Source organism: Lagopus muta, chromosome W (genome assembly GCF_023343835.1).
Source record: "Lagopus muta isolate bLagMut1 chromosome W, bLagMut1 primary, whole genome shotgun sequence".
NCBI lineage: Eukaryota > Metazoa > Chordata > Aves > Galliformes > Phasianidae > Lagopus > Lagopus muta.
Genome location: NC_064471.1, coordinates 3,606,411 through 3,630,161, shown reverse-complemented (window position 1 = coordinate 3,630,161; position 23,751 = coordinate 3,606,411). Strand labels below are relative to the sequence as shown.

Sequence of the window (23,751 nt, the reverse complement as noted above, 5' to 3'; positions counted from 1 at the left end):
GCAGAGGGGTGCTGGTACCCATCAGAGAGATCCTCAGGTATAGCAGTGGGTGCTACTGACTGGTCTAGCTGGAGAAAAGCAAACATCTTAACTCATCTGCTTTGAGGGCTACTTTCTAAAAACACTGGTGCTATCACATTTTATTTGTGCTCAGGGCACAGTATACATGAAGCAGCATGTGACAGTGCAGGGAGCTCTGCATCTGTGACAGCAGCTTTGGCCAGGAACTGATGAGGCAAAAGCAGCAGGATGGAGAACAAGACTCCTCTCTAGCAGCAAGCAGAGCCAGTATAAGAAAAGCTCAAGTCTGCTGACACCAAGACCAACTGGTTTAGAAACTGCCCTCAGCTGCCACAGATCCAGCAGAGTGCCATCACACCCATAAAAGGAGCCACCAGCCTGGTCTCAGACCAACAGGGAGGAGGATCCAGCAATTCTCACCTGAGTCTTGTTATAGACAGAGCCACTGATATCAGGCACACCTGTGTTACTTGAAGTTACAGAAACACCTAGAAAACAAGAAGCCACTGACAATGAAAAAGCCAAGCAACACCCAACTGGAACTCTACACTTAGTTTTGGTCCTGGTACTCAGTGAAGGCACCTGGACCCACAGGCTACCGCCCCACATGCCCTTAGGCCTGCTCTGTGCTCCATACGGGAGCAGGAAGAAGGGCTCAGTTCCTTGCTCATGCTATAATGCAGGAAATCAGCCCACTGGGATAAGTTATCCATGTCCACTACATGCATGTAGCTGGGATTCAAATGCACTTCATTGGGCAGCAGCTGGCTGTGCTGAACACTCATTTAGCTTGCAGAAAGCCAGTTTTCCCCTAGGATTAGGGATACATTTGGCTCTCGTGGCATTCAAGAGCTTTCCAGTAGTCTGCTGAGCAATGAGCTTCAGCATCTGCTACAAGCTTGTGTCCCTGTCCTTTCACATCCATGCCCAAGGATGAGATCTGCTCCACTGCCCCTGCAGAATTAATATCACTGACTAAGGCTGGCTTCCACCTGGGTCAGTTGGTGCCACAAAAGGCTCAGAAACATTCACTCACCAGCAAGGTGACTCAAACTGTTGTCATGATATTATGATTTTTGGTTATCGGTATTCCAGACCATAACATCATGTAGTGCACTGGGAGTTAAAGACTTAATGCTCCAGGTCCAGGCACCTGTCCAGGAAGAGAACTACTACATCCCCCAGAGGACTGTTTGCTGTTCTGTTATCATTTCCGCTTAGTGGGAAAAGATAAAAGGCCGTTGTAGGTCACCTGATGGTCCCTATTTTCGATCATCTGGCCACCAAGGAAAAGATGCAACATGTAAGTGGGCTAGAGACTGAGGGGTGGACTTAACTATGGATGCCGTTGCACAGGTTATTCATGACTGTGACACATGCGCCACAATTAAACAAGCCAAGAGGATGAAACCTCTCTGGGAGGAAGGGCGATGGCAAAAGTACAAATATGGGGAGGCATGGCAGGTTGATTATATCACCTTGCCACCATCTCGCAAAGGTAAGCGTTATGTGCTTACTATGGTAGAGGCAACCACTGGGTGGCTTGAAACATATGCAGTACCACATGCTACCGCCCGAAACACCGTAATGGGTCTCAAGAAACAAGTCCTGTGGCGACATGGCACTGCAGAAAGAATTGAGTCAGATAATGGGACTCATTTCAAAAATTCTCTTTTAAATGCTTGGGCCAGAGATCATGGCATTGAGTGGATTTATCATATTCCCTATCATGCACCAGCTTCTGGAAAAATGTAACAACAGAATGGGTTGCTAAAAACCATGTTGAAAGCAATGGGTGGCGGAACATTTAAGCATTGGGAGAAGCATTTGGCAGAAGCCACCTGGTTGGTCAACACTTAAGGATCTACCAATCATGATGGTCCTGCCAGCTCCCTACATACTGTAGAGGGAGATAAGGTTCCTGTAGTACATGTAAAGAACATGTTGGGAAAAGCGGTTTGGGTCTTTCCAGCTTCTGGGAAGGGCAAACCTCTTCGTGGAACTGTTTTTGCCCAGGGACCTGGGTCCACTTGGTGGGTGATGCAGAGAAATGGGGATGTTCAGTGTGTACCACAAGGGAATTTGATGTTGGGGGAGTGCAGTCAGCAATTTCATGTATATATACTTATGTGTGTGTGAGTGTATGTAATGCTTGTTAATTATTGCTTTTTGTTTGCATATATTGAGCATGATGTAGTGATGTAGAATAAGGGGTGGAATGTCATGGTTTTATGATGTTTAGTTGTTGGTATTCCACATCATGCAGTTCACTGGGAGTTAAAGAGTTAATACTCCAGTTCTGGGTACCTGTCACAGAAGAGAAGAACTACTACATTCCCCAGAGGACTGTTTGCTGTTCTGTTATCATTTTGGCTTAGGGGGATAAGATCAAAGGCCTTTGTAAGTCACCTGACAGCCCCTCTTTTTGATCATTTGGCTTGTCTCTGTTGTGGGTGCTGTCTCATCACAGCATTAGAGTAAGGCCTTTGCCTTTCAGACACTCTCATTTTATTTCATTAATGAGTTTCAATTCTTATTATATTGTGTTATATTGTATTATAGTGTGTTATCTTGCATTCCAATATCTTATTTACTAAATTAGTTTGTTTCTCCTCAGATCATTGCTGCTGTTTTGTTTTTAGGCCCATCTTTCTATCCTTTCCCTTTTCCCTTTCTAGGGTGTGGATCTGTGGATCCTCCCACCCCACTATTCATGGAACAGGGCCAAAGTAGCCCATAAACTGCTGACAACTGTCCACTCGTGGTTTTATAAAGATCAGATCTGATCACTTCACTTGGATCTGAATAAAAGCATGTCATGGTTCTATGTTTTTGTTTTTTGTTTTTGGGTTTCAGTATTCCACATCAAAACATCATGCAGTGTACAGGGCATTAAAGTGTCACTGCCCCAATTCCAAGTACCTATCCCTGTACATTACAGCAGTCACGGGATCTGACCCTTCCGGGTGGGGGGGGCGCTCTCTTGCTGCCTCGCAGTGGGTGCTGGAGGGTGCTTTCCTAGCCGTTCCAAGCTTTCCAGGTTTGACTCGGTTCTGGGAACTCTCTCTCTCTCATCTTGTCTGATTTATTAATCTCAATTTCAATTAAATTGTATATATTGTGTTATCTTGTATTCCGATATTATAGTAAAATAAGTTTTCCTCCATCGATTGTTGCTGCTGCTCTTTTCCTCCCTTCCTTCCTTCCCATTTTTTGTGGGACTGGGGTGGGGGGGAGGGCAGAGGCCTGCCGCCCCTGTCACGGACATAGATTGATCTAGTCAACTCCGTGACAAAGCAGCAGTTCCTTTGGCCACTGAATCAAAGGACTGAACTGGGGTTTGCACTGTTCTAAGACTACTCTTCCTAGGATATCACTCCATTTCACAGGCCACGCAGAAGAGCATGACCAGCTCTTGGTTGAAGACTTACATACTGAACACTCCAGTTGGTGTTTCAGATGCATGGCAAATGCTTGGTATTTGCTTAAGCTCAAGGATGAACTAGTTAGCGCTAAGCAGTTCAGTATACATTTCTCAGATCTAACCAGCATGTGCAGAATAAAGCTTTCATAAGCTATGTACATCCCTTATCTTTTACAGTTACAGAGGAAACATTTCCAGGTATGAAACAATGCAATAAGTTACAGAGCATATAGAGAGCAGCTGAAACAACAGCCCAGAGATGTGTGAACTGCCCTGCTCACTCTGAATACACAGCTAACTCAGATGCCTACCAGCAAACTCAAAATCCAGTCAGCAATTGGTAGAGGACCATTTCAGCAGTAGCATCAAGCATCTTAGGCTTCAATGACACTACAAGACCATTTATTCTTCACCAAAGACATCTTTGGCAGGAAAAAGACCTCAATTTCTCCTATGTGTAACTGGAGACAAAGCTGCACATCAACCACACAAATCCTTATGTGAAGTTCAGCCATTAGATTTAGAAGGAATAACTTGGGCCATTAAAAAACAAAAAAGCATTTTGTACACAGGAGGTGGAGAAACAGCTTGGATCTGTATCCTGTTGTGAGAGGTAGACTGTGTTTTTGCAGTGGACATTTCCAGTATTTCTGTATGTAGCATAGGATAAGTTGTTTTTCACAAAGAAAGCTGCTGAACAGAGTAAAGTTGAGACTGGGGCATTCTGACCTGGGTAGAAATGGCACAGGCAATAGGTAAGGTAATTATATTGGGAGGTAATCATCCCCCAGTACTCAGCACTGGTGAGGCTGCACCTCAAGTATTGTGTTCAGTTTTGGGCCCCTCACTACAAGAAAGACATTGAGGCCCTGGAACGTGTCCAGAGAAGGGCAACAAAACTGGTGAGAGGTCTGGAGCACAAACCTTATGAGGAGTGGCTGAGGGAGCTGGGATTATTCAGTCTGGAGAAGAGGAGGCTCAGGGGAGACCTCACTGCACTGTACAACTTCCTGAAGGGAGGTTGTCGTGTAAAAGGGTCTGGCCTCTTCTCCCAGGCAAATAGTAGGACCCAAGGAAACGGCCAGAAGTTATACCAGAGGAGGTTTAGGTTGGATATTAAGAGAAACTTTTTCTCTCAAAGGGTGGTCAGGCACTGGAATGGCTGCCCAGGGAGGTGGTGGAGTCGCCATCCCTGCAGTGTTCAAGAGGCGCCTGGATGAGGAGCTATGAGAGATGGTTTAGCAGCTTGTGGCACTGATAGGAATGGGAGGGTGGTTGGACTAGATGATCTTGCAGGTCGTTTCCAACCTTGCGATTCTGTGATTCTGTGATTCTATATAGGGTAGGGGAGAGCCTAGCACAGGACAGAACAAATGTGCTAATTTTTTGAAACATTGTCCTCCTATCGCCATAGAAAAGCACAGAACATACCTAAAAACAATAGGTTGGTAACAGACGTTGTATGGAAGTGTAATGTAGCAACAGCGTTGGAAGATTGTGAGCTTGAGACACTCAACTGATGAGTGCCAGGAAAGGAATTACCTGTGTTGGACCCAGGGTATATAACGGAATGGATTTCACTGACTAGTTGCACAATTTCTCCCTCGTCAGCAGGGGGTGTGCGCCCATTATTGCAATAATAAATAAACTGCTCTTCACAGAGATCTTTGCCTGATTAGAAATTTTTGATTTTAAGCGTGTTTCTCTGGTTGCTGTGTTGACTGCAAAGCACTGGCAATACTGGTAGTTTGTCCTACTAAATCCCACTCAAAAGTAACCTCAAGTCTCACGTATTACCTTTCCCAGGTCCAGTGCCAGCAGATTTGCTTTGTGCTTGAGATGACCCACTGTAGCCTCCCTTGCTGTAATCTCCAGCTGCTGTTCCCTGTGTTAAGTCATCATAGCCTGCTGGTGTGTACAAGACAATGTGTTACAGTGCGCAAGTAGCTCTGTAGATGCTCCAGTGAACAGTGCAGTGATAAGCATACCTGCTCCGTAGCCATGCTGCCCATAGCTACTTGCTTGATGGAAAGGAGTGGAGGCAGTGTTCAAATTGACTCCGTGCTGTTTACCAGGTGCTGGAGGTACCTGGACAAAGGAGAAAGGGAACAAAAGGTGCTGTTAGCTGGGGAGCAGCAAACAAAAAGCAAGCTTCTTTCTGTCATCTAGTGGGGAAGGCACCTCCAGCTCACATGGGAAATGTAATTTGGATCTGGGAGCACTGGGATCATGTGGGAGGCAGTGTTCACATTTCAAGTACTAACTTGTTTTAGCAGCTCTGTGCAAGCCACAAGTTTCCTGCTACAGCTGCCCCTGGTCCTGCATCATATGGACTTTCTTCCCATTACAGTGCAACTGTGTCTCAGAATAGGCTGCACATTTCTCTCATACATGCAATAAAATTGACTGCAGGCAGAAAATTCTTACCCATAAGCCAAAAAGGGATAACTACAGCGTGCTCCAGAATCAAATGAAACACCAACCAGCTCCTGCCTGAGGTTGTTTCATAAAACTTAGTCTTAAAATACTAATCTATCCTTCTGCCTGAAGTATCACCTTTTCCCAAGTAACTTTCTCCTTCCTGAGACTACTAGGCTGGGGTATCCTTCCTCCAAAGGATTTCCTAGGCCCTCTCAGCTTGCTGATTCAGCTTTGAGTCTCCCTTTGTCTCTTCAGAGGCTGCTAAGGGTTTTCAGGAACACTACAGATCCATGAGCTGTAGCTACCTACTATTTACAGTAACATACACCCATGACTTCTGGCCTTCCAAATTTCCTCTTTTCTTGGAGAAGGGACAGCAGTTATTTTCTCATGCTTGCACAACTTTTTTTTTTTTTGGGGGGGGGGAATCTCTTGCAGGATGAGGAAGACATAGGTTTTGCGGGAGAGAAAAAAACAGTCATCAAGGGAGGGTTACTACAGTTGAGGCTGTCACACTTACAAACATGGTTGGCCCATACTGGAATGCACTGGGTATGCCTGGCACACCAGCATAGTAAGGTAACCCAGTGTAGCTGTACCCCGGTGGCAGGGCTGGGTTGAGGAAGGGCTGCTGAGTCGTATGGTGAGTCTGTGTCTGGTTCTGCTGTGGCTGGGCTAGAGTGGTAGCAGGAGCAGGGGAGGTAGAATCACCACGGCCAAATTTTGTTACATCACCTACAAAGGAAAGAACTGAAGAAAAGTGATCAAAGCTTCTCTACAAGGATCTTCTGAGTACAAATAAACAGCTAAAAAAACCAAAACAAAACAAAAAAAACACATCCTATACTTGAAAGGCTGCAGGTTTTCATGGGAAGAACTCTCGGTCTCTATTCCTGACAGCCACAGGGACATTGCCTGTTTGTGGCACAGAACTCTGTACCACAGCTAATCTACTGATAAAACAGAGACACTAATACTTATCTATCTCAAGTACATTATTTATTACTATCAGATTATTGCAATAACATATGCTAAAAAGCAGAACTATGGTAAATAGCCAAAGTGCAAAACGGTTGTTGGGTTAAAGTGTAACTCTCCTGGAGGTTAAACTGATTAGCCAAGCATCATGGTCTGAGAGCAAGTTAGGATTTACAGGCAGTGATGGGCATATTTTTGTCAATGTTTATTTTTTGAAGCATGACCAGTTAGATGTCCAATTCCTCACACCAAAGTTCTGGAGACATTAGCTGAAGGCCAGTAAAACAACACTTGCATCTTGTATCACCTTACTAAAGAAGTAGGAAAATAAATTTAGTTATTGACGTAAAATCAGCCTCCCAAGAGAAGTGACTATGAAGCAGAAAAGTCCAGAACACTTGCATTTACTAACAGCCTACAGAGCAGCACGTTCATGCGTTTGTTTTTGTTCTGTTTCTGTAAGGAAGTGACATATGACATCTATCTCAATCCTAACCAGTATTCTTCTTTGTTGGTTGCCAAGAAACATGACAACATTTAATAGCAGCATTATAGGAATTATACCACCTAATACCTATGGCTACAGTTTTAAGCTATAATCAGATGGCAGTGGAAGAAAACCACTTTCTGAATATGCTGTATGGCATTAATCTCATCTTTGCACACTGAAAACTGAAGAACAAGAGAAGAGCAAGAGTGAGGAAGGGCTTCTTAGACCATATGCTTTTGAGAATTAAGTCAATTAGACTTGAGGAGGGCAGGGGTGAGCCTGTTAGAGGCAGCTCCTGTTAGGAACATACAAGTGCTAAAATAGAAATAACCAAGCACGGGGAGCTGCTGAGGGAGCTCTGAAAGGGTCTATTCCATTGCCAAAAAAAAAAGAAAAGAAAGCCAGTTTCAAGGAAAAGACTGATTAAACAATTGGGTATTTTCCAAGCACTTGTATGTGCTTGGGAAGGGCACAAAATGACCTTGCCATTTACATTTTAAACAATTTTGTACTTTTTCATTGGAAGACTACCCAGTTTTATCCCAGAAGAGGTCATGTATGAATTACCAACCAAAACCACAAAGAAAAAATAATGTCAAAGTTGAGAAGGAGATGCTTGCTTTTATTTGCCTATTTTGGATTGGTGAGTTTAATTGCTTACAGAAGGAAAAATGGTTGTTCTTTCAGTAACAAAAGGATTATCTGCATCTAGAAACAAACACATCTAATTTATCATCCTTGCCTTTAAATAGCACTCACCTGAGTATGGGTTGTTAGCAAGGCTCCCATCTCTGCCTGTCAAGGTTGCAGGAGCGGGGAATGTAATTCCATAGTAATCCTTGAAGAGACATTACTTATTAATAATTGAAACCATAACAGAGTGTCTTAGTTTCAGCTGAGACAGAGTTGTTTTTCTTCATAGTGTCCAATATGATGCTATGTTTTGGTTTTGGGATAAAAAACAATGTTGATAACTCACCAATGTTTCTAGTTGTTGCTAAGCAGTGTTGTACAGAGCCATTCCAGTTTCTCAGCTCCTACCAGCGAGTGGCTGCGGGAGCCCAAAGGATGGGACAGAATCAGGATAGCTAACTTGAATTGACTAAAGGGATGTTCCATATCATATGACATCATGTAGAAGGAAAGTTTTGAAGGGCGTGGGAGTTCATTTCTCTCTCTTCTGCTGCTCAGGGGCTAGCTAGACATCAGTTGGTGGGTGGCAAACAATTGCTTGTGCATCAATTGTTACATACATAATACAGATGTATGTATATATGTTTTAACTATTATCTTTTCTTTTCCCTCTTCCTTTTTCTCTATCTTAGTAGTTTTATCTCAACCCACAAGTTCTACTTTGGTATTTTCCATTCTCTCCCCCAACCCACTGGGAGGGGGGGAAGTGAGCAAACGAGGGTGTGGTGCTTAACCACCTGACAGGTTAAACCACAACACAACTGAACAGTTCTTACAAACCCTGTCTTATAAACATAAGAATTTTAAAAGCTAGAAATAAGGGAAGCTATAAGATGAGCTTCCGCCAAGGCTTACAACATAGCTATAGACTTACCTCAATTTCAAACTAAATCTATTTTATAGACATTTAATATCATCTACAAATACTTCATCTCTTAATGGTAACTTTATGAGCCAGGATAAAGCTTCTGCTGTAATCTGCCAAAGCACCTAGAGAAAAGGAAGTTTAGGACCTGAGAAGCAAGAACAATATTAATTAACACAAAAAAAGCCAACAAACATCAAAACACACACACGCTTAGTCCAAGAGATGGCTGCTGACAAAGAAGCAAGAGCAGCTTCTCAACACCTCATGGTCTTGATAACCACGAGTACTCCCACCTCTTGCCAGCTGAAAAGCCTTGACAACTTTGACTGTAAAGGCACAGAGAAAAAAAACTCTATGAGCTGAGTATCCATCTCCACTTAAAGGCAACAACTAAAAGCTCTTCTCTCTCAACCTTCAGCTCAGAGCTGTCATCTTCAAGCAGGAAAGGGCCTGGAAAAGCAAAAGACCATGCGAGATGCCAAAGACTCAGGGGTACAGCCAGAGCTATAATCGCAGCACGAATGTAGGGCTTATACCATGCCTTGTTTTCTAAAAGATAAAACGTCACCTAAAAAAAAAAGTACAAACTTAAAACAAAACTGGAACAAAAACCTGATGACTGAAGAAAGTATTTAAACTATATGTTACAGGAAACTTTAGATCAGGAGTCTTTAAAGTGGAGTGTCCAAAATAATCCATTGGGGTACATGAAGAAAATGTTCTTTGGTTCCATTAACAAAGGTAAAAAAAAATATTAAGAGTGTGGGTGTTCAAACGTTTTTAAATAAGGGTGCACAATCAAAAAAGGGGAAGATCACTACCTTAGATCATTCTTTTAGGTTCTATACAGAAAAGTAACACAGTCTTTACCTTGGGGTAGGCTTACACTCTGGAATGCCAAATCACACCAGCAAAAGAAAAGCAAAAAAAGAAAAGAAAATTTTGTTTTCAGTTGAAGAGTTTGCCCTTTCCTCTCTGGGTGAACTCTGCCTGAAGGCTGGTATTCTGATATAGGTTGTGTATGATGAGTCAGGGCCTGAACCTCTGATTGATCACCTGAGGTGAGCCATGAGTCAGCCAGAGGAGCACAGGTGAAGGCAATTCACCTGTGCTGCTGGAAGGGGTGGAGCCTGGCTCTACCCCTCCTAGACCTATTTAAGAGCTGGCTGCCAGTAGGGATGGATCTTGTCTGGAGATCCCCTCTTTTGGTATTTTCTGTAGGTGAGTCTAGCATTTGGGTAAGCCTTCTGTTTATTCTCCTTTATTATCTTAGTTTATTTTAACTAGCTCTCTTGTTCTTTTGTGATTATAACATCTTGATATCCACTGATTATACACTCGGTGAGTCAGGCAGGCTGAATATACTAAAGTTTGTATCTTGCCTTTTCTTTGGAATTTCTATAAATGGGTGAAGGGGGAGCACAATATTCCTCTAGAGAAAATGATTCTGGGGCAGATCCCAGGATTTGAGGGATCCCCCTATTATGAGTTACCTGTTATCATGGAAAAATGGGGTCCCTTACACGTTAGGGGCAATATCTCCCCATATTGCATGGCGGATTACTTTCAAGGACTTAGCAAGGATGTCCTCACTATTAAAGAAAGACAACTGGCTGCCTCCATAGTGGCATGGCCACTATTAAGTGCCTTAAATCATGTCAATATAAGAAATAACGCTTTAGAAAGTGAAAACCAACTTTCAAAAGACTGCATTGGAAAACTAGAGCACAAACATAACGTATTAACAGGGAAGAAGCCAATTCTACATCTTCCCATAGGCCAAGTTCATAACATTTCAATAAACGATGACCAGACTCCTGAATCAATGGACTTTGTTGATCAAGAAAATAAAAAATCCAAATTAGAGCTTGAATGTCCAATTCTGACCGATCCACTAGAAGTATGTCCTGTCATAACCCCCTCCAAAAAAAACCAAACACACACACAAACAAAAAAAAAAAAAGGCAGGACAGACCAGCAGGGGTGCTGCCTGATCAGGGGCCCCCTGCCCAGACTCCTTTACATGTAACAGCCTGGCCATACACAGCAACAGTATTGATGGATTTAATACAGCGATTTTGGCAGAAGCCTAGAGGAAGTGTGCCGGCTTGGTTATTAAGACTGGGGCAGAAAGTGTCTTGGTGAATGGCCCAGAAATAGCCAAGTTGGCCACCATGACTGTCCATCCTGCTCTCAGACAGAGGTTATATGTGGGTAATCAATAATGTGATGAAAACCATTCTATACTAGAATGGCTAATGGTGGCCTGCCGTATGGTATGGCTGAATAAATCGGACGTACCTTTACGTACAGGCATGTGGTCCTCCATGGAGGACCTTCAAAACTATATCCACGAACTGGGTGTAAGAGAGGCTATCTATGAAGATACATTTGATGGCCCTGATATGGTTAAATTTTCAGCAGGGATGAGAGATTTAATTTTACAGCAAGCTCCCTCCCATCTGTACGGCACCCTAGTTTCCATATTAAATCCCCTTGTAGCCTCAGAAGCCGTAGTCCAGCAGGCTGCCCAGTTAGTTGCCGACTTGGGAGAAACAGAATGCCTGCGGACTAGGCGCAATATTCGGTTTTTGGAGGAAGCAGAGGTCCTGCCGGTAAATAAAACCAAAATGCCGGCTACTCGAGCTCCTCCATCGGGACCCATAAGGGTATCCCGAAAACAAATGTTTAATGATTTAATTCGGGCTGGGGTTCAATTTGCTAAGATCGACCGCCAGCTCTGGAGACAACTAAATTTGCCACCAGAAGCAAAAGAATTGGCCATAGCACAATTCATGGCGTGACAAGGGATGTTAGTCCCAGTAGGGCCACCAGACAGGACCGGAGGCACTATGTAGAATTAACGATTTATTGGTCCCGAAAAAATATTCAGAGAGTTATGGCTTTGGTAGACAGGGGAGCAGAAACATCAATTATCTATGGAGATCTGAGGAAATTTGATGGGGACAGAGTGATGATTGGTGGTTTTGGGGGACAGACTATTCCTGTCACCCAAACATGGTTAAAATTGGGGGTTGGGCGTCTCCCACCCTGGGAGTACAAGGTGTCTATTGCCCCAGTCCAAGAATACGTCCTGGGCATAGATATTCTATGGGGTCTGGCTCTCCAAACAACCGTGGGAGAGTTCAGACTTCGACAAAGATGTATCAGTATCCGGGCGGTGCAGGCAATATTAAGAGGCCATGCAAAACATGGGCCTATTTGCCTGCCGAAACCGTGCCAGATTACTAATGTCAGACAGTATAGACTCCTGGGTGAGCAAGATGAAATATCGAGAACAGTGCAGGAATTAGAAAAAGTGGGCATTATAAGACCTGCACACAGCCCGTATTCTCCCCCATATGGCCAGTGCGGAAGTCGGATGGCACATGGAGAATGACAGTAGATTACAGAGATTTAAATAAGGTTACGCCGCCTATTCATGCGGCCGTACCCAATATTGCCTCCCTAATGGACACATTGAGTAGGGAGATAAAAACCTATCATTGTGTCGTAGATCTAGCAAATGCATTCTTCAGTATCCCAATTGCTGAGGAATCGCAAGATCAGTTTGCGTTTACGTGGGGAGGCAGGCAGTGGACCTTTCAGGTCCTGCCACAGGGGTACGTGCATTCACCAACGTATTGTCACAATCTAGTGGCGTGTGACCTGACTGACTGGAGAAAACCTGATGATGTTAACCAATATCATTATATTGATGATCTCCTGTTGACATCCGACTCACTGGAGGCAGTAGGACAGGCAGCAAATTCATTAACCGCCTATTTACAACAGAGGGGATGGGCTATAAATCCCCAAAAGGTGCAAGGTCCAGGCCTGTCCATAAAATTCCTGGGGGTGGTTTGGTCAGGAAAGACCGCAGTGCTACCCAGTGCTGTCATAGATAAGGTTCAGGCGTTCCCAGTCCCTACAACATCAAAGCAGCTGCAAGAGTTTCTAGGTATATTGGGTTATTGGCGTTCCTTTATACCTCACCTAGCGCAGCTGCTAAGGCCACTATACAGACTCACAAAAAAGGGGCAGCTATGGGACTGGGGGAAAACAGAACAGGATGCTTTCCAACAAGCAAAACTGGCAGTTAAACAAGCCCAGGCATTGGGTATATTTGAACCTACCCTCCCAGCTGAATTGGACGTTCATGTTACTCAAGACGGCTTTGGTTGGGGCCTGTGGCAACGCCAGAGTTCTGTTCGGACCCCCATTGGTTTCTGGTCTCAGGTTTGGCACGGAGCAGAAGAAAGATACAGTATGATTGAAAAACAGTTATTGGCTGCCTATTCGGCATTACAGGCAGTAGAGCCAATAACTCAAACAGCTGCAGTTATAGTCAAGACCACTCTGCCAATTCAGGGGTGGGTGAAAGACCTGACCCACCTTCCTAAGACAGGGGTGGCCCAAGCACAAACGGTGGCACGATGGGTCGCCTACCTCAGCCAAAGGAGCAGTCTGTCTTCATCACCCTTGAAAGAAGAACTCCAGAAGATCCTAGGCCCAGTTACGTATCACAGTGATGCACCAAAAGAAATACTGGTCGCTGCACCAGAGAAGAGTCCCGTTCAGGAGGGAAAATATCCTATCCCTGAAGATGCTTGGTACACAGATGGGTCCAGCAAGGGCAACCCGAGCAAGTGGAGAGCAATAGCATACCATCCTTCCACCGAGACAATCTGGTTCGACGAGGGGGATGGTCAGAGCAGCCAATGGGCAGAACTGCGAGCTGTGTGGATGGTTATAACCAAGGAACCCGGTGATGGTATCCTGAACGTCTGCACAGATAGTTGGGCTGTGTACCAGGGGCTCACTCTTTGGATTGCACAGTGGGCCACCCAGGAATGGACAATCCACGCCTGACCGATCTGGGGCAAAGACATGTGGTTAGATATATGGAATACGGTCAAACACAGGACTGTACGTGTCTACCATGTTTCTGGTCATCAGCCCCTACAGTCACCGGGAAATGATGAAGCTGACACACTGGCCCGAGTTCGAGGGATTGAGAATTCACCATCTGAGAACATCGCCCGCTGGTTACATCAGAAGCTATGGCATGCTGGACAAAAGACAATGTGGGCAGCTGCTAAAGCATGGGGACTGTCCATACGACTATCTGACATCATCCAGGCATGCCGGGATGCGACGCTTGCTCCAAGATGAGACCGAGATCGTTGCCCGAAACAACAGCCCATCTTGCTAGGGGACACAATCCTCTCCAGTGATGGCAGGTTGGTTACATCAGGCCCCTTCCTCGCTCCGAGGGGGCAAGATACGCCCTGACCTGTGTCGACACTGCAAGTGGGCTACTGCAGGCCTATCCTGTACCGAGAGCAAACCAGGCATATACCATCAAGGCACTCGCTAAACTGATGTCTGCCTACGGGACACCTCAAGTCATCGAGTGCGACCAAGGGACTCATTTTACTGGTGCAACGATACAGCGCTGGGCAGAAGAAAATAACATCGAATGGCGATTCCACCTGCCAGCCATATAATCCAATGGGGGCAGGCCTCATTGAACATTATAACGGTATTCTTAAGGCTGCCCTGAAGACAGACTCCCAGTCCCTGCAGGGGTGGAAGAAAAGACTGTATGAAACCCTGCGGGACCTGAATGAAAGACCTTGAGACGGCAGACCCAGTGCCCTGAGAATGTTGCAGATGACATGGGCCACCCCGCTTAGGATCCAAATTACGGGCACTGATCATCATGTAAGACCCCAGATTGGTAATGAAAATAATCTTCTGCTCCCTGCCCCTGAGAATTTAGATCCAGGTACCCATAAAATAAAATGGCCCTGGAAGGTGCAGGTAGGACCCAAGTGGTGTGGCCTACTTGCACCTTGGGGGAGACTGTTGGAGGTGGGAGGCTGAGTAGTCCCTCCTGTAATAGGTACATGGCCTACTGATATTGTGGTCAACACTCAGATCTTTATTGCTAAAGGGACCCCCATCGTGTCCCTGTGTGTCATGGTTCTATGTTTTTTGTTTTTGTTTTTTTGTTTTTGGGTTTCAGTATTCCACATCAAAACATCATGTAGTGTACGGGGCATTAAAGTGTCACTGCCCAATCCCAGCTACCTATCCCTGTACATTACAGCAGTCACGGGATCTGGCCCTTCCGGGTGGGGGGGGGCGCTCTCTTGCTGCCTGGCAGTGGGTGCTGGAGGGTGCTTTCCTGGCCGTTCCAAGCTTTTCAGGTTTGAATCGGTCCCGGGAACTCTCTCTCTCTCTCATCTTGTCTGGTTTATTAATCTCAATTCCAACTAAATTGTATATATTGTGTTATTTTGTATTCCGATATTATAGTAAAACAAGTTTTCCTCCATAGATTGTTGCCGCTGCTCTTTTCCTCCCTTCCTTCCTTCCCATTTTTGTGGGACTGGGGTGGGGGGGGGAGGGCAGAGGCCTGTCGCCCCTGTCACGGACATAGATTGATCTGATCAACTCCGTGACAGATTTTTTGGCGCCCAACGTGGGGCACGACTGCTTTTTAGTTTTTAGAACGAATCTTTTTTTCTCTCTGCTCTTAGAGAGCTTCGTTAGGGAGCATTATCAGTAGTTCAGGTTTCTGTACTGGAAAACCTGACCTTGAAAGATTAGGCGTACTGCCAGTGTTCTGGGATATTTGTAAACTTTGAGCACTACTTAGTCTGAGTAGTGCCTCTTTTTTTTTTCCTTTTTTTGTTTTTTTTTCCCTCCTCTTGTTAGCTTCAATTCATTAACCCTTTTTAGCAAGCACCAGCGATGAACCCACTCGTTATCGTGGGGGTGCTGGGTAAAGGATTTAAAGCAATGGTGTTAGTCACAACCTACTGGCCAATAATCCATCTCACACTTGTGTGTTTTGGAATTGCATCCGTATATAACTACCTAAGGGCACTGATGGAGACACCTATGTTTTACCTATTTGCAATGTGGTATGATTTGAACTTTGACATCTACATCCCAGAAGGAATGGCTAATTTCACAAACAACTACATCTCAGAAGGAATGGGTAATTTCACATACAACTACATCCCAAATGGAATAGCTAATTTTACAAACAACACGATGTTCAGACCAGTCTCTGGGTTTTCTTCTCGGTTTGTCAAACGTTTTTTGACTCCTGAACTAATACTCATGTTGGTGTGCGTGTGCATGTCATCAATTTTCCTGAATGTATTCCTATGCATTCGTAATAAGGGGAAGGAGTCTCCTCCAAAACTAGAGAATGATGATTGGCAGGGAATATGGAGAGGTTTAGGAAAGGTTTTAGAAGCATGGGGACCCGCAGTGTCATGGGATTTTACTCTTGAACACCTGTGGGATCCCGAGAAATTAAGCCAGTATTTGAGTCAGGGACTATGCGGCTTACATAAATCTAAGGAGGTACAACTTATTTGGGGTTTGGCTTGTGCTTACCGTGCCCTATATAATACCATTCGGGAGAGAGAGAGTTTCCGAGCTGAGGTTCAAGCCAAAGGGGAAAATCCCCAAGTCAAATCTAATCAATCAAAGGAGACACCAGTAACAATACCGGTTGCTCCTGTGGAGGGCAAGAAATGGAAACGAGTGTCTTCGCGTCTTGAACGAAAAAGAGAAGAGGAGGAGGAGGAGGAGGAAGATCCAGGCGAGGGGCCCTCCTCAGAACCACCACCATCGCGAAAGGCAAAAGCGAAAACTAAGAGACATGCAGAAGAGAGTGATGAAGAGGAAGTCTCTATTACTACTCGCCGGCCTCTAAAGATGACTGAAATCCAAGGTTCAAGAAAGGAGTTTACACGGCACCTGAATGAAAGTATTGTTTCCTGGTTGGTTCGCTGTTGGGACAGTGGGGCCCATAGCTTGTCTCTGGATGGTAATGAAGCTCGCCAGCTAGGCGCCATTGCCAGAGACCCAGCTATTGATAGAGGAATTAGTCGATGTTCGGATGAGGCTGCCTCCCTCTGGGAACGAGTGTTAATAGCCGTGAAGGAAAAGTATCCCTTCAAAAACGGTTTGAAGATTGCGATGAAAAAATGGGATACAGTGGAAAAGGGAATCCAGTATTTGAGGGAAATAGGCGTGGTGGAAATGTTGTATGACCCTAACTTTGTTCCTAACCAACCACACCAAAACCGCGACCCTGAAAGAGTGAGGACGACGCCTGAGATATGGCAGAAACTCGTGACAACAGCGCCGGACAAATATGCCGCTACACTAACGTCAGCGTGTGACAGATACCAGGAACAACAGAGAACGCCCTTAGTTTATGAATTAATTCTTACGCTCCAAAACTATCAGCAGTTGCTATCCCCCATTCATGCTGCTGTAGCCGCTATCTCAAAAGTGACGGACCAACTGAATGAAACGCGGCAGCAAATGTCTCAACTGATTAACCGTGACAAACCTGTAACAGTATCAGAGATGCTTGATGAAGATCAGGATAATCAAAAGAGTCTAATGAAGGAGATGAAGGAGATGAAGGAGATGATCCGAGCCCACCTTCCTTCCTTCTCACGTGCACCATCAAAGATCTCAGCTGTTAGAAGCAAACGCTCTCCGGCTCAAGTAAGAAATAATACACCGCGAGTTACCTTATGGTATTACCTACGTGACCATGGAGAAGACATGGGAAAGTGGCACGGTCAACCTACTCCTGTACTACGAGCCCGGGTGAAAGAATTACAAAGCAGATCAACCACCAGTGCAGTTGCTCCAGTTACCACAGGTAATGAATAGGGGGGCCCTGCCCTCAGTCAGGGGGGGGAAAGGGATAATAGAGTATATTGGACTGTGTGGATTCGATGGCCTGGCACATCAGAACCACTGAAATATAAGGCCCTGGTGGACACTGGTGCACAATGCACTCTGATGCCCTCGAGTCACCAAGGGACAGAATCAATCCATATTTCTGGAGTGACCGGGGGCTCTCAAGAATTGACTGTGTTGGAGGCTGAGATAAGCCTCACTGGTAAGGACTGGCAAAACCATCCTATTGTGACGGGCCCAGGGGCTCCATGTATACTAGGTATTGATTATCTCAGAAGGGGGCATTTCAAGGATCCTAAGGGGTATCGGTGGGCCTTTGGAATAGCTGCTGTGGATGCAGACAACATTAAGCAGCTGTCTGTTTTGCCTGGCCTGTCAGAAGATCCGTCTGTTGTGGGGCTGCTGCGAGTAAAAGAGCAACAGGTACCGATTGCTACAAAAACGGTGCACAGGCGGCAGTACCGCACCAACAGGGATTCTTTGCTCCCCATTCATAAGTTAATTCGTCAACTTGAGAGCCAGGGAGTGATCAGCAAAACTCACTCACCTTTTAACAGCCCCATATGGCCAGTGCGTAAAGCCAGTGGAGAATGGAGGCTGACGGTGGACTACCGTGGCCTGAATGAAGTCACACCCCCACTGAGTGCTGCTGTGCCGGACATGTTAGAACTCCAATACGAACTGGAGTCAAAAGCGGCCAAATGGTATGCCACCATTGACATTGCTAATGCCTTCTTTTCCATTCCTTTGGCCAAAGAATGTAAGCCACAGTTTGCTTTCACATGGAGGGGCATTCAGTATACCTGGAACCGTTTGCCCCAGGGGTGGAAACACAGCCCGACCATTTGCCATGGGTTGATCCAAACTGTATTGGAACAGGGCAGTGCTCCTGAGCACCTGCAGTACATTGATGACATCATTGTGTGGGGCGATACAGCAGAAGAAGTCTTCACAAAAGGAGAGAGAATGATCCAAATTCTTCTGAGTGCTGGTTTTGCTATTAAGCGAAGCAAAGTGAAAGGACCTGCCCAGGAGATTCAATTCCTAGGTATAAAGTGGCAAGATGGCCGTCGTCACATCCCGACAGACGTGATCAACAAAATCACTGCTATGTCTCCACCCACTAGCAAAAGAGAGACACAATCTTTTCTGGGTGCAGTGGGCTTTTGGAGAATGCATGTTCCAAACTACAGCCTCATTGTAAGCCCCCTTTATTATGTGACGCGAATGAGAAATGAGTTTACATGGGGCCCTGAGCAGCAGCAGGCTTTTGAACAGATTAAACAGGAGATAGCCCGTGCCGTGGCCCTAGGGCCAGTGCGGACGGGACAGGGTATAAAGAACATCCTCTACACTGCTGCTGGAGAGAACGGTCCCACTTGGAGTTTGTGGCAGAGAGCCTCAGGAGAGACACGAGGCCGACCCCTGGGATTCTGGAGTCGGGCATACAGAGGGTCTGAAGAGAGCTACACTCCAACTGAGAAGGAGATCTTAGCCGCTTATGAAGGGGTTCGGGCTGCTTCCGAAGTAGTCGGTACTGAAACACAGCTCCTTCTGGCACCTCGACTGCCAGTGCTGAACTGGATGTTTAAAGGAAAGGTTCCCTCCACCCATCATGCTACTGATGCCACCTGGAGCAAGTGGATTGCGTTGATTACACAGCGAGCGCGGATGGGGAACCTCAGCCGTCCAGGAATCCTAGAGATCATCATGGACTGGCCTGAAGGTAAAAAGTTTGGAACACCACCGGGAGAAGAAGTATCACGTGCTAAAGAAGCCCCACCATACAATGAACTACCAGAGAATGAAAAGAAATATGCCCTGTTCACAGATGGATCGTGTCGTATTGTGGGAAAGCATCGCAGATGGAAATCTGCTGTGTGGAGCCCCACACGACAAGTTGCAGAGGCCACTGAAGGGAAAGGCGAATCAAGCCAATTTGCAGAGGTAAAGGCTGTCCAACTGGCCTTAGATGTCGCTGAACGGGAGAGGTGGCCAATGCTCTATCTTTACACTGACTCATGGATGGTAGCAAATGCCTTATGGGGGTGGTTACAGCAGTGGGAGCAAAATAACTGGCAAAGAAGGGGTAAACCTATTTGGGCTGCTGAACTGTGGAAAGACATTGCTGCCCGAATAAAGAATATGATTGTAAAGGTGCGCCATGTAGATGCTCATGTGCCCAAGAGTCAGGCTACTGAAGAACAGCAAAATAACCATCAGGTAGATCGAGCTGCCAGAATTGAGGTGGCTCAAATAGACCTGGACTGGCAGAACAAGGGTGAATTATTTCTGGCTCGGTGGGCCCATGAGACCTCAGGTCATCAAGGGAGAGATGCAACATACAAATGGGCTAGAGACCGAGGGGTGGACTTAACTATGGATGCCATTGCACAGGTTATTCATAACTGTGAAACATGTGCCATCATCAAACAAGCCAAGAGGATGAAACCTCTGTGGGAAGAAGGGCGATGGCAAAAGTACAAATATGGGGAGGCATGGCAGGTTGATTATATCACCTTGCCACGATCTCGCAATGGTAAGCATTATGTGCTTACTATGGTGGAGGCAACCACTGGGTGGCTCGAAACATATGCAGTACCCCATGCTACCGCCCGAAACACCATACTGGGTCTCGAGAAACAAGTCCTGTGGCGACACGGCACTCCAGAAAGGATTGAGTCAGATAATGGGACTCATTTCAAAAATTCTCTTGTAAATACTTGGGCCAAAGATCATGGCATTGAGTGGATTTACCATATTCCCTATCATGCACCAGCCTCTGGTAAAATTGAACGATACAATGGATTGTTAAAAACGATGCTAAAAGCACTGGGTGGCGGAACATTTAAGCACTGGGAGAAGCATTTGGCAGAAGCCACCTGGTTGGTCAATACCAGAGGATCTATCAATCGTGATGGTCCTAACCAATCCAGTTCCCTACATACCATAGAGGGAGATAAAGTCCCTGTTGTACATGTAAAGAACATGTTTGGAAAGGCAGTTTGGGTTCTTCCAGCTTCTGGAAAGGGCAAACCTCTCCGTGGTACAGTTTTTGCCCAGGGACCAGGATCCACTTGGTGGGTAATGCAGAAGAATGGGGATGTCCAATGTGTACCACAAGGAAACTTGATGCCGGGGGAGTGCAGTTACTAATTCTATGTATATGTACATAGCCATGTGTGCATTTTAATCACTTTTTGTTTGTTTGTATATATGTATATATATTTTAAGCATGATGTAACGATGTAGAATAAGGGGTGGAATGTCATGGTTCTATGTTTTTTGTTTTTGTTTTTTTGTTTTTGGGTTTCAGTATTCCACATCAAAACATCATGTAGTGTACGGGGCATTAAAGTGTCACTGCCCAATCCCAGCTACCTATCCCTGTACATTACAGCAGTCACGGGATCTGGCCCTTCCGGGTGGGGGGGGGCGCTCTCTTGCTGCCTGGCAGTGGGTGCTGGAGGGTGCTTTCCTGGCCGTTCCAAGCTTTTCAGGTTTGAATCGGTCCCGGGAACTCTCTCTCTCTCTCATCTTGTCTGGTTTATTAATCTCAATTCCAACTAAATTGTATATATTGTGTTATTTTGTATTCCGATATTATAGTAAAACAAGTTTTCCTCCATAGATTGTTGCCGCTGCTCTTTTCCTCCCTTCCTTCCTTCCCATTTTTGTGGGACTGGGGTGGGGGGGGGAGGGCAGAGGCCTGTCGCCCCTGTCACGGACATAGATTGATCTGATCAACTCCGTGACACTGTGGCAGATCAGGACACCTCCTTTGGTGCCTGATATCATTATGCAGCTGCAGATATCTGGCCTGAAGGTGTGGTACAGGCGGCCAGGACGTGCCCCAGTACAAGTGGAAGTGTTGACCCAGGATAGAAATATGGCCTGTATCTTGCCCTGGAGAGCAGACCTTCCCCTCTTGGTACCTGTAAAACATCTGTATTACTCCCCGTGAGTCTGTGAGCCTTCAGGACCACCGGAAGGAACAAAATGCCATCAAGTGTTCCAGTGTTGCTGTCAGATCACGTACAACACCCGGTGATGGTCTGCATGGGACTGATGGAACACAGAACGGACCTGCACCTCACTGCCACATGCTTCCAGTCACATCATCGAGCACTGGCCCATAGAAGAATATGGACATCCACTGATCATCACTCGTCTGGAATTGTACCAACACGCGTCATGATAAAATTGTGTAAGCGTCACAATATAGAGGATCTCTGTATTAGGGAAAGCTTACTCTTTATTTAACCTGATCATTGGTTCATGCCGTGAAGGGGTGGAGTGTATGGGAACTGCTGAGTCATGGCCTGAACCTCTGATTGATCACCTGAGGTGAGCCATGAATCAGCCAGAGGAGCACAGGTGAAGGCAATTCATCTGTGCTGCTGGAAGGGGTGGAGCCAGGCTGCACCCCTCCTAGACCTGTTTAAGAGCTGGCTACCAGGGGGGAAGGATCTCATCTGGAGATCCCTTCTTCTGGTGCTTTTTGTAGTTAAGGCTAGCATACAGGTAAGCCTTCCATTTATTCTTCCTTATTATCCTAGTCTACTTTGTCTAACTTTCTTGTTCTTTTGTGATTATAACATCTTAATATCCATTGATTGTACAGGTTGGTTTGTTTAGCAATAGGGATCACTGTATTAGTTTAAGGACCAATATATAAGTTTAGCAAAAGGAATCAATGAGTGTTAGTTCTAAAACATTCAATTTCATCTTTGCTTATGCTTAGTGTGCGAACAGCCTTGTTTACCTCAAGGATTCTGCCTCACAAGAAGCGCTGCAGTCTTAATAGACTACTTATCTTTGCGTTTCGCCAGATGCAAGGGTATTTTCCTTGAATTTTCAAGATATTCTTTTGGAATTTGCTCATTATGGCCTAACAAGCAATGGGAATTTGCCAAATTTGGGAAAATCAGCTAAAGGTCAGCCAAAAGTTTCAGTGATAAAGTTGATGGTGGAAAAATGCGGAAAAAGTAAGGAAGTGGGTGTATGACTACTCTAAATGCAACTGCACGCACATGCTGTGAGCCCATGAGCCCCTGGAGGGAGGGGTGAGGGTGGGGGCTGGAGTCACCCTTTCTGTCTCAGCAATGCTTCTGGGAACACGTGTGCAATTTGAGTCTGTGTGGGTTTCCCCTTCTCCTGTGGTGCGAGAGTACAAATGGGAGAAGGCTGCGTTCTTCAGCTTGCCCCTTTCTCCAAACTGTTCCGGGGAGGGGGGGGGGAAGTTAATTCCTCTGGTATCTTTTCCTGTAGCACCTATATCTCAAATAAAGGCTCTGTCATTGCCTTTGTTTGCTCTACAATATGTATGTATTAACTGTTTAAATGTAGAACCTGAACTCTGAGAGGAAGCGCTTGTTTGTCAAGTTGCCTGGCGTGCATCATGAGGAATAAAGGGATGCCACTTTCCAGCACCACATTGGAGTTAGAGAGTTTTCTTCCTGGATTTCAGATGACAATTCTATGTAGTAGGTTTTCCTTCTAATGTTCACTTACTCTTCACCATTTCTAACCCTTCCAGAGTTAAGGCTTTAACCACTCCTGTACTCATTTCCACACATTATCCTACACTGGAAAAGCATCCTCATTCACATCCACCTCTTCAAATGTTCCACCACATCAAGTGCTTTCTCAGTTAACTGGACTATCTACCTCGCCTCATTTCTGTATGTCACTGCCATTTCCTACACTCCTCTATCACTGAACATGAAATAACATGAAAAAGACTTAGGACTGCAAATACTGGCTATAACTTTAAATTGTGCAGTATTTCATTGGCCTTTTTTTTTTCCCCCAGGTAATTTGGTTTTATCACTGCGTCACTGTCATGGTTCGGCCTGTTTCAGACTAGTGGCCATGACAAGGGGGTGAAATGACCCACAAATCTATGCCCCAATAATTGTAGGGGGCTGGGGGGGGGGGAGGGAAAAGGTAGGGAGAGGGTCCTAGATGATGAAAACAATGGCAATAAGCTAAGGCAAAATACTGAATTTGCTAAATACAATAGCAGAATATGAGAAAATACAGTGTAATACAATGTATTTGGAATTGAAGCTAACAGAAACAAAAAAAAGAGTTTCTGAAATTGAA

The 23,751-nt window shown here is 45.4% G+C and overlaps 4 protein-coding genes across 12 annotated transcripts in view; 3 read left to right on the top strand and 1 right to left on the bottom strand.

Moving 5' to 3' along the window:
• The window catches only part of LOC125686399 (ubiquitin-associated protein 2-like), a 165,572-nt gene that overhangs the window by 2,632 nt on the left and 139,189 nt on the right, over positions 1 to 23,751 (bottom strand). For 5 of the 7 annotated variants that reach the window (XM_048930328.1, XM_048930327.1, XM_048930330.1 and 2 more), the window contains 5 exons: positions 8,094 to 8,172; positions 6,387 to 6,616; positions 5,434 to 5,533; positions 5,243 to 5,353; positions 442 to 509 (listed from right to left, as the gene is read on the bottom strand). In XM_048930328.1, coding sequence (XP_048786285.1) covers positions 442 to 509; positions 5,243 to 5,353; positions 5,434 to 5,533; positions 6,387 to 6,616; positions 8,094 to 8,172 — 588 coding nt within the window. The remainder of the gene's footprint in view (positions 1 to 441; positions 510 to 5,242; positions 5,354 to 5,433; positions 5,534 to 6,386; positions 6,617 to 8,093; positions 8,173 to 23,751) is intronic. The other 2 variants (XM_048930331.1, XM_048930332.1) reach the window with 2 other exon arrangements.
• Positions 1 to 23,751, top strand: part of LOC125686444 (uncharacterized) — a 182,414-nt gene that overhangs the window by 28,833 nt on the left and 129,830 nt on the right. The gene's annotated exons all lie outside the window — the stretch shown is intronic.
• Positions 1 to 23,751, top strand: part of LOC125686402 (uncharacterized) — a 218,178-nt gene that overhangs the window by 74,038 nt on the left and 120,389 nt on the right. Inside the window, exon 2 of one of the 2 annotated variants that reach the window (XM_048930337.1) lies at positions 17,603 to 21,318. In XM_048930337.1, the coding sequence (XP_048786294.1) occupies positions 17,746 to 20,799 (3,054 nt within the window). In that variant the 5' untranslated portion in view covers positions 17,603 to 17,745 and the 3' untranslated portion in view covers positions 20,800 to 21,318. Of the gene's footprint in view, positions 1 to 17,601; positions 21,319 to 23,751 lie in introns of those variants that run through there. The other variant, XR_007373786.1, reaches the window with a different exon arrangement.
• Positions 15,658 to 23,751, top strand: part of LOC125686423 (uncharacterized) — a 125,169-nt gene continuing 117,075 nt past the window's right edge. For both annotated transcript variants that reach the window (XM_048930391.1, XM_048930390.1), the window contains exon 1: positions 15,658 to 17,602. In XM_048930391.1, coding sequence (XP_048786348.1) covers positions 15,658 to 17,602 — 1,945 coding nt within the window. The remainder of the gene's footprint in view (positions 17,603 to 23,751) is intronic.